Raw genomic sequence first — 14,934 nt, forward strand, 5'->3', positions numbered from 1 at the left:
CAGAGTGGACGAGCCCACCTGTGGCAGGAGGGGTGAATGAAGTGCTGCACATTATTGGAGACGAAAATTATTGAAATATGCATGCACTTGTATCGTCAGCAATTAAATTATTTGGTAAAGTTGATGTCAATTTTCTGGGTTCTGTATCCCTCGATTCGCAGGCTACGGCCGAGTGGTGGTGTTGAGAGGGGCCACCCCCATGTCGTGCGCGGGTTATGGGTCCTGGCAACGGCGGGGACGCGACGCGACGGAGCTGGAGCCCGGACTGGACCCGGACCGGAGACAAACCCGCGACAAACCCGCAGCGGAGACAAAGCCGGAGCCGGAGCCGGAGCCGGACTAGACTGGACTGGACGGCGAGCGGCGTCAGACTGCCGAGCGGCCCGGCCCGGCCGGTAACAGCGGCGACATGTCCGACTCCGAGGACGATATTCAAGACCGGCAGCTGAAGATCGTCATCTTGGGGGACGGCGCATCGGGGAAGGTGAATGGCGGCGGCCCCGACAGCTCCCCTCCTGTCCCCTCCCGGTCTGCTCCACGGCTGTGAGCCGCCGCCCCCCTCCTCTCCCCAACCCCCTTCTTCCTCTCTCCAACCCCCCCTTCTTCCTCTCCCCAAACCCCCCCTCCTCTCTCCAACCCCCCTCTCTCCAACCCCCCTTCTTCCTTCTCTCTCCAACCCCCTTCTTCTCTCTCTCCCCAACCCCCTTCTTCCTCTCTCCAACCCCCCCCCTTCTTCCTCTCTCCAACCCCCTTCTTCCTCTCTCTCCAACCCCCCTCTTCCTCTCTCCAACCCCCTCCTTCCTCTCTCCAACCCCCCCCCCCTTCTTCCTCTCTCCAACCCCCCTTCTTCCTCTCTCCAACCCCCCTCTTCTCTCTCTCCAACCCCCATCTTTCCTCTCTCCCAACCTCTCTCCAACCCCCCTCTTCCTCTCCCCAACCCCCTCTTCCTCTCCCCAACCCCCCTCTTCCTCTCCCCAACCGCCTTCTTCCTCTCTCTCCAATCCCCTTCTTCCTCTCTCTCCAACCCCCTCTTCAACCCCCTTCTTCCTCTCTCCAACCCCCTTCTTCCTCTCTCCAACCCCCCTCTTCCTCTCTGCAACCCCCTTCTTCCTCTCCCCAACCCCCTTCTTCCTCTGTCCAACCCCCCTCTTCCTCTCTCTCCCAACCCCCTTCTTCCTCTCCCCAACCCCCTTCTTCCTCTCTCCAACCCCCTTCTTCTTCCTCTCTCCAACCCCCCCCTTCCTCTCTCCCCAACCCCCTTCTTCCTCTCTCTCCAACCCCCTTCTTCCTCTCTCTCCCAACCCCCTTCTTCCTCTCTCCAACCCCCTTCTTCCTCTCTCCAACCCCCCCTCTTCCTCTCTCCCAACCCACCTTCTTCCTCTCTCCAACCCCCTCTTCCTCTCTCCAAGCCCCTCTTCCTCTCCAACCCCCTTCTTCCTCTCTCCAACCTCCCTCTTCCTCTCTCTCCAACCCCTTCTTCCTCTCCTCCCCAACCCCCTTCTTCCTCTCTCTCTCTCTCCCCCAACCCCTTCTTCCTCTCTCTCCCCCAACCCCCTTCTTCCTCTATCCAAACCCCCCTCTTCCTCTCTCCAAACCCCCCCTCTTCCTCTCTCCCCCAACCCCCTTCTTCCTCTATCCAAACCCCCCCTCTTCCTCTCTCCAACCCCCTTCTTCCTCTCTCCAACCCCCTTCTTCCTCTCTCTCCAACCCCCTTCTTCCTCTATCCAAACCCCCTTCTTCTTCTCTCCAAACCCCCTTCTTCCTCTCTCCAAACTCCCTCTCGCCAGTCTCTGCCACCCAGCCATCAGCCGGCCATTGCCCTCCAAAGCCCACCCTGCTCCCCTACCTACACTCCTCTCGCTCCCCATCCCTTCTCCCAAATGCTATTCTCCCCTGCAATCTTCGAGCTACCCAACTGCAGCAATTACTTCTCATCCATCTCTCTACCACCTCCTCTCCAAACCCCCATCACATTCATCCAATTTCCCCTCCCTATCTCTTCACTCCTTCTCCCCATCACTTTAATTTCCCTCCCCACCCCCCACCCCTTCAATTCCCCCCTCCCCATCCTTCTGATTACCTTTCCTCACCCGTCCAATTCCGCTCCCCCTGCCTCAGATCATTTGATCTGTCGTCTCGTCTCCCCACGTCCCCCTTTTCCCTTCTCCTCATAACCTCCCTTCGCCCCTTTCCCCTCCCCCCTGCCCCCTCCCAGTCCCCTCTTTCCTTCCTGCCCCCTCGACCCTTTCCCCTCCCATTCCCCTCTTTCCTTCCTCCCAGTCCCCTTGCCCCTTTCTCCCTCCCAGTCCCCTCCCCTTGCCCCTCCCCCAGTCCCCTCCCCTCCCCTCCCCCAGTCCCCCTCTCCTTCCTGTCCCCTTGCCCCTTTCCGCTCCCGGTCCCCTCGTCCTTTTCCCCTCTCAGTCCCCTTGCTCCTTTCCCCTGTCCCCAGCACCTTGCTCTTTTCGCTCCCATTTCTCTGCCCCTTCCCCCGCTGTCCCATCGCCACATCCTGTGTTCTCCTTCACTGTCCCACTGCTTCTTCCCCGTCTCTTTTCTTTTTCACCTTTGCTCTCAGTTTACTGCACAGATACCTTCACAATTCAATACCTTTATCTAGCAATGTTACAACATTTTGAGATTTTAAAAATCAAGTCTGTAATTTATCCCATCAGATAAAGCATAAAAAGAAGTTTAATTTGACACCTAATTCGCTTTCATATCTTCAGTAAAGGGGGTGTGCATGTAAGGTCACTGGGTCATAGGGCTTGACGCAAGGAGCCACTCAATCCATCTGGAGGACATCCGTAACTTCCGGTATATGTTATTAATGCAAGAAATTCGTACTTTCCTACCTGTTAAAAACCTCCAAAATGTTGAATTTTTGCGCTGTAAAAATTGTGGAAGTCGGGGTAAGTGTGAGAGACATGTACCCAACTTTGGTATTCCTAAAGTGAAGCAAAATGAAGGTAAAGAGAAGCGAGAGCTGAAGGGACAACAACAGCTAAAGTGCTTGGCGAACATTGGCTGTGCAGATATCAGAATTGAAAATATTGGGAATTATCACTATTTGCTCACTGCATTTCATCAACAGTGAGGCATTATTTGTGTTTTTTCTTGATTCCTTTGGTATCTAAAAAGTCTCAGAAGTGATACATCTGGCTATAAATTTTGCTTCAGAGGCGTTTTCTTTTTGTATGTAAAAACCCACTTGAGAACCATGGGCGATTTAAAAAATTTACAGCCAGATTTATCATTTCTGAAACTTTTTAGATGCCAAAGCAATCAAGAAAAAACACAAATATGAAAAAACACAAACACAATGCCTTAGTTGATGAAATGCAGTGAGCAAACGGCCAATGTTCGCCAAGCACTTTGGCTGTTGTTGTCCCTTCAGCTCTCGCTTCTATCTACCGTCATTTCCCCTCACTTTTGGAATTCTGAAGTAGGCTAAATGTCTCTCATGCTTATCCCAATTTCCATAATTATTTACAGCTCTAAAATGGACAATTTTGGCAGGTTTTAATTGGCCTGCTACGCTGGAAACAATGGTAAGTGCTTACCTGCAGTTGATCGCGTATACTCCACTTGGCATAGCTTGGCATCAGTATGGGCCATGGGTCGTGACCCGACTGCCGTGAAACCTCCCCATTAAAAAAGTGATGGCCATTTTCATACTCGGAAATTAGCATCTTGTTCCCTATTGCTTTTCCATTGACTTAACACAAAAACTGTGATCGAGGACAGTCAAAAGCCCATAACTTTCTTAAAAATTAAGAGAACTGAAATAAATTTTTAGTTATTATAGATTGAAGCATTCTGAAACAAATATGAAACAATTTAACTTGAATGACCTGAAATTAAAGCATATAATTAGTTAGTTACCTAATTGTAGCTAATTACAAAATTCAATTACTAGATCTAAACGTCTATCCATTTCTTAAGAAAAGATTAACATTTTTAAATAGCCTAAATGTCCAAATAACATTCACACAATAATTCACAATATAACATGATTCTTAAATCTCATTGTAATGAATTTTACTTCGCAGTCACGTGAGTGACTACGTGAAGAAGCCCGCCAGGCGCATGCGTGTAATTGCGCTACACGCATTGCAACTCGTCATTGTCGGGAGGAAGGACGTTCCTCCCGAACGGCAGGGTTTCGAACCTGCAACAGTAAGGTAAGGGAACATCGTTCCATACTTACCTTTTTTCTACAGAAGGCTGTTGAAAGCTGGCGGGGGAGGAGTCTGCAGCAGCAGGCAGCCAGCAACGGCCGGTGGCACGACAGTCTCCCTTAGCGGGAGTTCGTGCGACTTCAGCTCCGGGAGAAAACGCCGACAAGGGAGTACTCCGGAGCCGTCAGTCCGACAACTCGGACAACAGCCCCAAGGACCGACGCTACATGGGTCTGGGGCTGCGGAACAGGTAAGAGATTTCCTTACCTTTCTTCTTGTTTGCAGGAAGGCTGCCGAGCTGCCGCTGAACAGCAGCAGGCAGCCAGCAACGGACGTCGGCACCACTATCTCCCATAACGGGAGCGAGTGCCAACTTCACCCCATACGGGTGGAGAAAAACGGAGCCAACAACCTACAAAACAGTGGGTTGTATTAGTGCTCTGCCCCCTTTTTTAAATTAGGGGACAAAATGAGATTGCGCTCCTGCCGTGGCTAAGCCAGGTGGAGTAAGCGCAACAGGGGACAACAGCTGCGACCGGAGTCGGCTCCCGTAATAGGAATAGCTGTGCCCGACTTTCGCTCCCGACTCGCTCCCGCAACGGGCGGGAGAGGGAGCAAAAAACTAATGTTTCCCCACACTGGGTCTGTACAGGAGGGGAAGCTGGATAAAGGACTGTCCATAGTGCTGCTAGTAAAGCTGGCTGGGGAAGACAGCGGAGTCGCAGGCAGCCGGCAGCAGCAGCCGCCATAGGCACGTTTAACTCCCGTTATAAGGAGAGCAGTGCTGACCTGGTCCCGCACCGGCCAGAACACCACGGCCGGGCGGGAGACCATTCAAATAGGGCCGTTGATTTGACCAGTCAATAACGGCAGCAGACGGGTTGGAATGACGCTCACCCGTAGCAACAACTTGGACCTGCAGGTGAGAGCTGCGGTCTTTTTTGCATTTCTATGCTGATTGCAGGTGCAGAAACAACGGGCTGCGACAAAGCTGGTGGGCTAGATGGAATCAGCTGTGCCAGATGTCCTCCACACCGGCCATATCCACTCCACGGAAGGAAGGACAAAGCTGAAGAAGGAGGACCGTGGAGCAGCGGGCAGCCAGCAGCAGCCAGCGGCACTTGGATCACCCGTAGTGGGATCAGCTGTGCCCGATGTCGCCTCCGCACCGGCCAGATCCATGCGGCCGGGCGGTAAGGCTAGACACAAAACAAACAAGGTCGTGGATTCAGAGGAGTCCGACTTTGCATAACTGCCGGCGGCCAGCGCCCGAGAGCGCTGGAGCGGGAAGAAGCGGTGTATGGAGCTTTGCTCCAACGTGACAGACTCCGGGAGATGGAGTCGGGTCACTGTGGGCCTATGATAAACCCACAGCAGTACCTCTTTCAGGGCTGCACAGTGCTTCTACCCCATCAGAAGGGAGCAGTGCGGGTCAGTTCTGGGCTGACCTGGAATAGGGTCCGCAGAAGAAAGAGTGCAGGAGGTGCAGGAACAAGAGAACCTACTGGCACCCACCAGCAGAACTGGTGAAAGCTCGAAGGACCGGTACTCAAAACATGAGTCTTTTAAAGGCCATGGCCCAGGCCGGCCTTCCTAGAAGATGCGGGACCTCCAACGCCAATCAAACCGTAAATCCAGACCCAGCGCTACAACAACAGCAAAGAACCTACAAAAAGGTAAACCTGCCACTAGTAACATGGAGGTAGGTGGGTCTGGTTCCCTACAAACAGGGGGTGGAGATTACACTCTCTTCTGAATGCATGGAGCATGATAACAACCAATACCCACATCTTAAGCAGTATCCAGGGATATACAACAGAGTTTATACACGTACAGCCCTCCAGTTCAGCATATACTGAACCGAATGTTCGTGCTTTCTGATAAAGGAAATCAAAAGCGCAAGCTGAACTGAAACGGCTTTACATAAAAGGTGTAATTGAGAAGACTCAACACGAACCATTAAAATTCGTGTCCATTATATCTATCAAAAACAAAAAGATGATGGTCATCGCATCATCATAGATCTGACAAAATAGATACCCTTGTTACTGCTTAACTATTAATTCCCAAAGCTTCAATGGCCAGCGTCAATTTCAAAAGATGCTTACTATTCAGTGCCTATACGACGTGACCACAAATGTTACTTAAATTCAACTGGATGGGACAACTAGCAGTACAAAGCACTGCCAAATGGGTTATCATCAGCCCAGGCTGTTCACAAAAAATGTGAAACCAGCCCAAGCGTTTCTACGGAAACGTATACACATGGTCATGGCATATTTAGATGACATACTCATTATGGGCAAAAACTTTGGATTTGGCCAAACAAACTGTAACAGCCACAAAAAAGTTATTTGGGGAACTGGGATTCATTTCATCCAGTTAAATCTAAACTAACGTCTTCCACTACTATGGACTACCTGGGGTTTCACCATTGACTAAGTTCACATGTCGGTGACTCTGCCTAAGGAAAAGGCTACAGGTTTAATAGAGGCTTATCATAACCTCACTGACATCAACAAACCATCCATCAGATTGGTAGCTAAAGTAATTGGCATTATGATGGCTGCCTTTCCAGCCACACAAATTTGGACCTCTACATTACCAAAACATATAGAGAGCAAAATACAAGCACTCTAAATTATGCAGGTCACTTGACAGATCTGTGAATCTACCAATCAGGCTAAAATGGAACTAAAATGGTGGATAGATAACATCTGGCCTGGTTCCTATCCAAACATTGTCAGTAACCTTTTCCATGGTACTGCAAACTGATGCCAGTGCCCTTGGGTGCGGAGCAACCAATACCACCGTGGTAGCATACATTAACCACAGGGTGGAAACAAATTGACATATGTGACAATCTGGCTATACAAATTGGCAATGGTGTATCCAGAGAGATATTTGGATATCAACCACTTATCTACCAGGAAGACTAAATTCAGTGGCAGACAAAGAAATACAACTAGTACCCGATTGGCCTACTCAACCATGGTTCCCAGTGGTATCAAACATGGAATCAGAGACATGAACATCCCATCTGTTCTGGAATATCTGGCAGGCCTCCACTATGATGAGGGGCTTAGTTACAGTGCCATCAACTGCGCCAGAAGTGCCCTATCGACTTACCTATGGCAGGGGACAGATCATTACACTGTTGGGACTGACCCACTGGTTCAAAACCTATGAGGAGAACCAGATACCCCCATATATGGGATGTGAGTATAATCCTGAAGATGCTCAGGAATTGGTCTCCAGCTACAGTTTTGTCCCTACACAGACTGACATTAAAACGGTCATGCTAATGGTATTGGTCATGGCACAGAGGATACAGTCACTGCAAAACTAGACTGGACAACATGACTTTCTCAACAGAAAATATTACGTTCATATTTATGAGATAGTAAGCAGAACAGAAAAAGGGATCAGCAGGCCTCAATATACAATTAGGTCATACCCAACAGATGACCTTCTGTGTATAATAAACATCTGTCGTTATACATGGAGAAAACAAATATCCTAAGAGGCAATGAAAAGGCACATTTTTTATCAGCCACTAGCAACCACACCAAGAGTGACGGTCCAGACCATCTCAAGATGGCTGAAACAGTTGCTAAACTCAGGCTGGGGTGGATACTAAAATTTCAAAATCTCTTTCCACCAGGGCTGCAGCTACGTCGGCAGCGATACAATTGGATGTACCAATGGACCAAACCCTCAAGGCAGCAGAATGGTCTGGAGGGGAAAACACTCCAATTATTTTGTAATAAACCACTAATGAAACCTGGAACATTTGCAGAAACAATTTAAGTTCTGTAAATTAATTTAAACCCATATAAAGGGGTTATAAACTTGTGTTAAATATTTTATGATTTCAATGTCGAATTCATATCCAAATTATGTTAACACAATTCCTCCCAACAGTCAAGGCAGACGTGATGCATGGACTCGTTCCACGGCATGAAATCACAGAGCTTTAAAATCTTCACGTAGTCGCTCACGTGACTCCGAAGTAAAATAGTAAGATTAAATGAGAACTTACCAGTTTGAAGTTTGATCTGTATTTTATGAGGAGTTACGATGAGGGATTACGTGCCCACCGCTCCCACCCTCATCATTTACTTAACTGGTACCCCTTCTCTAATCTTACTATGTATAGTCATTACAGTTATTTGTGATTCCACACCACTGCTTTGAAGAATGACACGCATGCACCTGGCGGGCTTCTTCATGTAATCCCTCATCGTAACTCCTCATAAAATACAGATCAAACTTCAAACTGGTAAGTTCTCGTTTAATCTTACTATTTATAGGCCAAATGGAAGTAATTTAGTGTTTAATTCCTGTAAATTAATGGCCATTTAAATCATCTTGCGAGTGAGATTTTGTGGAACGTGATCGATTGGAACGTTACGGTTGCGGTGAATTTAAACCCCATATCGGCAGGAAAAATACTGCCAGTTCATATGGGGCCTAAATCACCTTTTCACAAGGTAAAATTTGTATTGAAGTAATCCTCAATATCACGTTTATATGTAAAATAAACGGCTTACCTTTAGCTGTCCAGTACATGAGATTTGTCCCGTTGTCAGCATTGACGGCATTAGAAGCTGATTTTTATTTTACTCCAGCGCTGAAATTGTCCCGCGGTTTAAAAAAAAATTCACAGAACGGCAGTTGGAACAATTCTTCAGCATTAGCTAGCAGCCCGAGAAAATATATCTCGGATAGGCGATAGAAAACCACATTTTAACACCCCCCCCCCAAAGGTGCCAAAGTCGCGCACACGGCCAGTGGCAGAACTGCAGCGCCGCTGAAGGTAAGTTTTGTAACATACCTACTTTATCCTCTTGCTCTGGCAAACACACCTCCCTCCCCTTCACACTATTAACTAACCTACCCTTTACTTTAATTTTATTATTCTGTACTTCCTCTTGCTAATTAAGAATGTGTTTTAAGATGAATGTGTTTTCGTTACAGACCTCTTTGGCAATGCGTTTTGCACAGGAAGCTTTTGGAAAACAATACAAGCAAACAATTGGGTTGGATTTTTTCCTAAAAAGAATATCTCTACCAGGTATGGAAATTCAACAGTGCTGTACGACATTCTAAGTGTAATCCCTATTGAATGAATGAATACGTTTATTGTCATTGCACAATACTGTGCAACAAAATTCCATTACATCTCCTCCGGTTAAAAAAAATACAAAAACGACAACCATTGACACATGTACACTTATTAGTAAAATAATAAATAAGTATTTAAAAAGAATTAAAAAGAATTTGGCGGCATTTCTTGGAATTACATTTTGCTTCCCCAGTGTTCTCTGTTGGAATTAAGCTCTTTTATCGCACATGGGTAGAAACTATTTTTTAGTCTTCAGAGACCTGAATCGCCTCCCAGAGGGTAGCAGAGTGAAAAGGTGGTTGGCAGGGTGGGATGTGTCCTGCTTGATATTTGTGGCCCGGCGCAAGCATCGGGCCCTATATATATCATCCAAGGAGGGCAGTTGAGCGTTTGTAATGCTCTGTGCAGTTTTTATAATTCCCTGCAGCGCCCTCCTCTCAGCCACAGTACAGCTAGCAAACCACACCAGGATTCCATAGGAGAGGATACTTTCCACGGCGCATCGGTAGAAGGACAGCAGCAGCAGCTGTGAGACGTTTGCTCTCCGCAGTGACCTCAGGAAATACAGGCGCTATATGACTTCTTCATGAGAGTGATGGTGTTCATTTGCCATTTGAGGTCCTGGGAGATGTTTATTCCCAGGAACTTAAAGCCAGTGACTCTCTCCACCATGTCTCCTTTGATGTATAAGGGAGCAGGTTCCTCTCTCCTCTTCCTCCTGAAGTCGACGACCAGTTCTTTTGTCTTTGATGGGTTGAGTACCAGGTTGTTTTTGGTACTCCAGACAGTCAGTTTTTGGACTTCACCCCTGTAGGCAGACTCGTTGTTGTTGTTTATCAGTCCCACCAGTCGTGTCGTCCGCAAACTTGATGATCCTGTTTGTACTGTGTGTTGGTATACAGTCATAAGTGTATATTGTATACAAGATGGGACTCAGCACACAACCTTGTGGCGCTCCTGTGCTGAGCGTCAGGACTGGGGAGTAATTGGACCCCATCCTGACAGTCTGTGGGTGGTCTGTTAAAAAGTCCTTAATCCATCCGCATGTGTTTGCATTAACACCCAGATCAGACAGTTTGTCCACCAAATAACATGTGCAATATTTACATTATGTTACTTGCACCAGCATTGGTTATCTGTCACCAGGATACTGAGTTGGATGATGAGCCATGATCATATTCAATGGCGGTGCTGGTTCGAAGGGCCGAATGGCCTACTCCACCTATTTTCTATGTTTCTATGATCAGCTGGATATGCACTACAGCTTTGGATTTAACACTTTTTACTTTCCGTAGTTATTTTTGTCTTGTTCTCTCAATTCACCAGCTAATTAATTGGACAGTTTCCTCAACAGGTTAGCACCATAGCAACGCTGGCCTCACCTGTCAGAGATATTTTCTTGTGCCTGTCCATTTTCTCCGCAATGTTCTGTGCAACATTTTTTTTTTTTAATTTCAAAATAGACTTTATTCAATTGATAAATATATACAATTCCTGAACCATTCAAACAAACAAAATTCATCCGACATTTTCGGAGACTATACAAGTTTTTTCAGTACAATTTTTTTACATTTGTCAAATTTCACCAAACAGTCCCCCACCCGTGCCACTCTGTGGCCCCTGTCCAAGTAATAAATATATACAGTGTTTACAGTGCGAAAATTCCTTCTGACATTTTCATTTCCACAAATAATGTCCCCCACCCGTGCCACTCATGTGGCCCCCTGGCGTGGGCTACCTTCCCTTAATTTAATTTGAGGGGCGTCTCCACCATACCGTGCCCCCTATGTCCAGCAGTGGAAGGACCCTAGACTGTGGCCCTCCCCCCACCGAGCCTTGGCGTTGGCTGCACCAAGCTTCAGCGAGTCCCTTAGCACGTACTCCTGCAGTCAGCAGTGGGCCAGTCGGCAACACTCCCTGACGGACATCTCGCTCTGCTGGGTGGTGAGCAACGCTCGGGCAGACCAAAGAGCGTCTTTGACCGAGTTGATGACCCTCCAGCAGCACTCGATGTCAGTCTCTGAATGTGTCCCTGGGAACAGTCCGTAAATCACAGAGTCCTCTGTGACGAAGCTGTTCGGGATAAATCGTTCCAGGGACCCTTGCATACCTCTCCAGACTCTTTTTGCAAACCCACACTCTGCAAAGAGGTGGGCAACCGTCTCCTCTCTGTGCAACATTAAAACTAACTTTCTCTTATTCCCAGGTCTGATGAGAAGGTCATGGACCAGAAACATAAACTATTTCCCTTTCCACAACTGAACAACATGCTCTGTTCTTTGTTTTGCTTCTGCAAATTTACAATGTTGCATATTTCTGTTTATAATGGAATATATTTGTAAACGCTACTCCCATCAGAAAATGTGCCTCTCTATATTAGTCTATTACTTCAATATACTTTTCAGTATTTAAAACGTGTACCACTGCTTCATTCTTATTCCTTCAACCAATTTTATACTTCTAAGTTGCAGTTAATTTTCCTATTAACTTGAAAATAAAGTTAATTGAAAGTAAGAACAGAATGATTGGCTCGGATATTGCTGATGGGTAGCTTGCCACCTACACTCATCATTCGTCAGAACGAGAAGTGACAGATTTCTTTCAGGAGTCACTTCTCGTTCTATGAAAATCGATTTTGATGTTTTTCGGCTTAGTAATATCTCCGGTAAAGCACAGAAAGGTTGTTTTCCTTTCTTCCAGTTTTCAGTATGTAATTAAAATGGACATAATACTTCAGAAATTATCCTGTGCCAAATAGAAAATCTAGGGCTATTTTAATCCTCTAATGTGGATTAAATAAACTTGCATTTCTCTGGGAGTTTGCAATGAGGTTACTATGTCTGGAATTGAAAGTAAATAGGAATGTAAAATTATTGCAGTAATCAGTTAACCTGCAAGGGATCACTTTCTTGGCCTTGCACTTTGGAATCTTGCCCACGAGAAGCACACATTAAACTTCAGGCATAAGTCCCTGTGACTTTTCGAATATGCTTTTGGGTATTCTCCTTCTATCTCGCATGCTTTGAAACTCACAATGGGTCATTAGTTCTCAAAATTTTGCTTTGTAAGATCCGTTGAACATTTGTCATCTTTTTGGTCTTAGCATCAATGAAACAGCAAATTTTTGTTAGAAAACTCCTGTTACTTTCTACGATGATAAATGAGTGAAATATTCTCCTTCAAATTATAGGTTTGAATATTTATACTGAATTAAAACACATCAAATCTGGGAGTTTGAAACCTAAATATAGCTGCCAAAGAAGAGAATATTATGATGTACAATGGAAAATTGAAGTATTTGTGATTTCCATTGTTGTTCCATGTAAAAAATATTTGTCTTGAAAGTTGTTCTTAAATTCCTCCATTTTTAGTGATTGTCTTATTGCTTATTGATTTTATATCTCATCTGTTTCAAGTGAGATATGTGCAGGTTCTTGCAGGAAATTTTGAGTGAAGAAATTGGAATGCTTTGGAGGAATTTCCAAATGCCATTAAAGACGAGTGAGGCAGAAGCAGATTGTATTTTGCACAATTCTGAGTTCTTCATTTCCTGAAAGCAGGTTTTACATACCAAATAACTTCAGAGACACTGCAGGAACCTGATTATGAATCTTTTGGGCCTGCCTTCTGCTTATTCATTACAAGTGGATAGGAATCAGGCCATGATCTCATTAGAATTTGCTATTTGAAATTATGTACAAACTGATTTGGCCTTAATTCTAAATCTAATTCCTTGTTTCCATGTTCCATTTCGTTCCATGTTCCATTCCATCTCTATGTTCCTTGTTTCATCCTCAATTGATTTTTATTGGGTGTTATGTTTATAGGTTTATTATGACATAAAATAGGTGAATTGACATGGGCAGTCTAAAACTAGAGGGCATATGTTTAAGGTGAAAGCAGAGAGAGGCAACTCTTTCATACAGCGAGTGGTTATGTGATAGGAGCAGTATTAGGCCATTTGGCCCATCAAGTCTACCCCGCCATTCAACCATGGCTGATCTATCTCTCCCTTCTAACCCCATTCTCCTGCCTTCTCCCCATATTTCCCTATCCTTTAGATTCTAATCTAGAATCTATCTATCTTTGCCTTCACTTTCTTTCTGTGGCAAAGAATTCCACTGATTCACGACCCTCTGACTAAAGAAATTCCTCTTCATCTCCTTCCTATAGGAACATCACCATATAACCATATAACAATTACAGCATGGAAACAGGCCATCTCGACCCTCCAAGTCCGTGCCGAACACTTATTTTCCCCTAGTCCCATCTACCTGCACTCAGACCATAACCCTCCATTCCTTTCCCATCCATATACCTATCCAATTTATTTTTAAATGATAAAAACAAACCTGCCTCCACCACTTCCACTGGAAGCTCATTCCACACAGCTACCACTCTCTGAGTAAAGAAGTTCCCCCTCATGTTACCCCTAAACTTCTGTCCCTTAATTCTGAAGTCATGTCCTCTTGTTTGAATCTTCCCTACTCTCAATGGGAAAAGATTATCCACGTCAACTCTGTCTATCCCTCTCATCATTTTAAAGACATCTATTAAGTCCCCCCCTTAACCTTCTGAGCTCCAAAGAATAAAGACCTAACTTATTCAACCTTTCTCTGTAACTTAGTTGCTGAAACCCAGGCAACATTCTAGTAAATCTCCTCTGTACTCTCTCTATTTTGTGGACATCCTTCCTATAATTGGGCGACCAAAATTGTACACCATACTCTAGAATTGGTCTCACCAATGCCTTGTACATCCCAACTTCTAAACTCAATGCTCTGATTTATAAAGGCTAGCACACCAAAAGCTTTCTTTACCACCCTATCTACATGAGATTCCACCATCAGGGGACTATGCACAGTTATTCCTAGATCCCTCTGTTCAACTGCATTCCTCAATTCGCTACCATTTACCATGTACGTCCTATTTTGATTTGTCCTGCCAAGATGTACACCTCACACTTAGCAGCATTAAACTCCATCTGCCATCTTTCAGCCCATTCTTCCAAATGGCCTAAATCTCTCTAGACTTTGGAAATCTACTTCATTATCCACAACACCACCTATCTTAGTATCATCTGCAAACTTACTAATCCAATTTACCACACCATCATCCAGATCATTGATGTACATGACAAACAACAGTGGACCCAACACAGATCCCTGAGGCACCCCACTAGTCACCGGCCTCCAACCTGACAAACAGCCATCCACCGTTACTCTCTGGCATCTCCCATTCAGCCACTGTTGTATCCATTTTGCTACTCCTGCATTAATACCCAACAATTGAACCTTCTTAACCAACCTTCCATGAGGAACCTTGTCAAAGGCCTTACTAAAGTCCATATAGACAACATCCACTGCTTTACCCTCATCATTTTCCCTAGTAACCTCTTCAAAAAATTCAAGAAGATTAGTCAAACATGACCTTCCAGGCACAAATCCATGTTGACTGTTCCTAATCAGACCCTGTTTATCCAGATGCTTATATATATTATCTCTAAGTATCCTTTCCATTAATTTGCCCACCACTGAAGTCAAACTAACAGGTCTATAATTGCTAGGTTTACTCTTAGAACCCTTTTTAAACAATGGAACAACATAAGCAGTACGCCAATCTTCCGGC

The 14,934-nt window shown here is 45.6% G+C and overlaps 1 protein-coding gene across 4 annotated transcripts in view; it reads left to right on the plus strand.

The window, feature by feature from the left end:
• The first annotated feature begins 306 nt into the window (after positions 1 to 306).
• rab28 (RAB28, member RAS oncogene family) overlaps positions 307 to 14,934 on the plus strand; it is a 106,789-nt gene continuing 92,161 nt past the window's right edge. For 2 of the 4 annotated variants that reach the window (XR_008723812.1, XM_055638894.1), the window contains exons 1-2: positions 309 to 484; positions 9,159 to 9,255. Coding sequence is in view for 3 of the 4 variants with exons in the window: in XM_055638894.1 (XP_055494869.1) it covers positions 410 to 484; positions 9,159 to 9,255 (172 nt within the window). In the remaining variant the exon portion in view is untranslated. Of the gene's footprint in view, positions 485 to 9,158; positions 9,256 to 14,934 lie in introns of all 4 variants that reach the window. The other 2 variants (XM_055638917.1, XM_055638908.1) reach the window with 2 other exon arrangements.

Source organism: Leucoraja erinacea, chromosome 1 (assembly GCF_028641065.1).
Source record: "Leucoraja erinacea ecotype New England chromosome 1, Leri_hhj_1, whole genome shotgun sequence".
NCBI lineage: Eukaryota > Metazoa > Chordata > Chondrichthyes > Rajiformes > Rajidae > Leucoraja > Leucoraja erinaceus.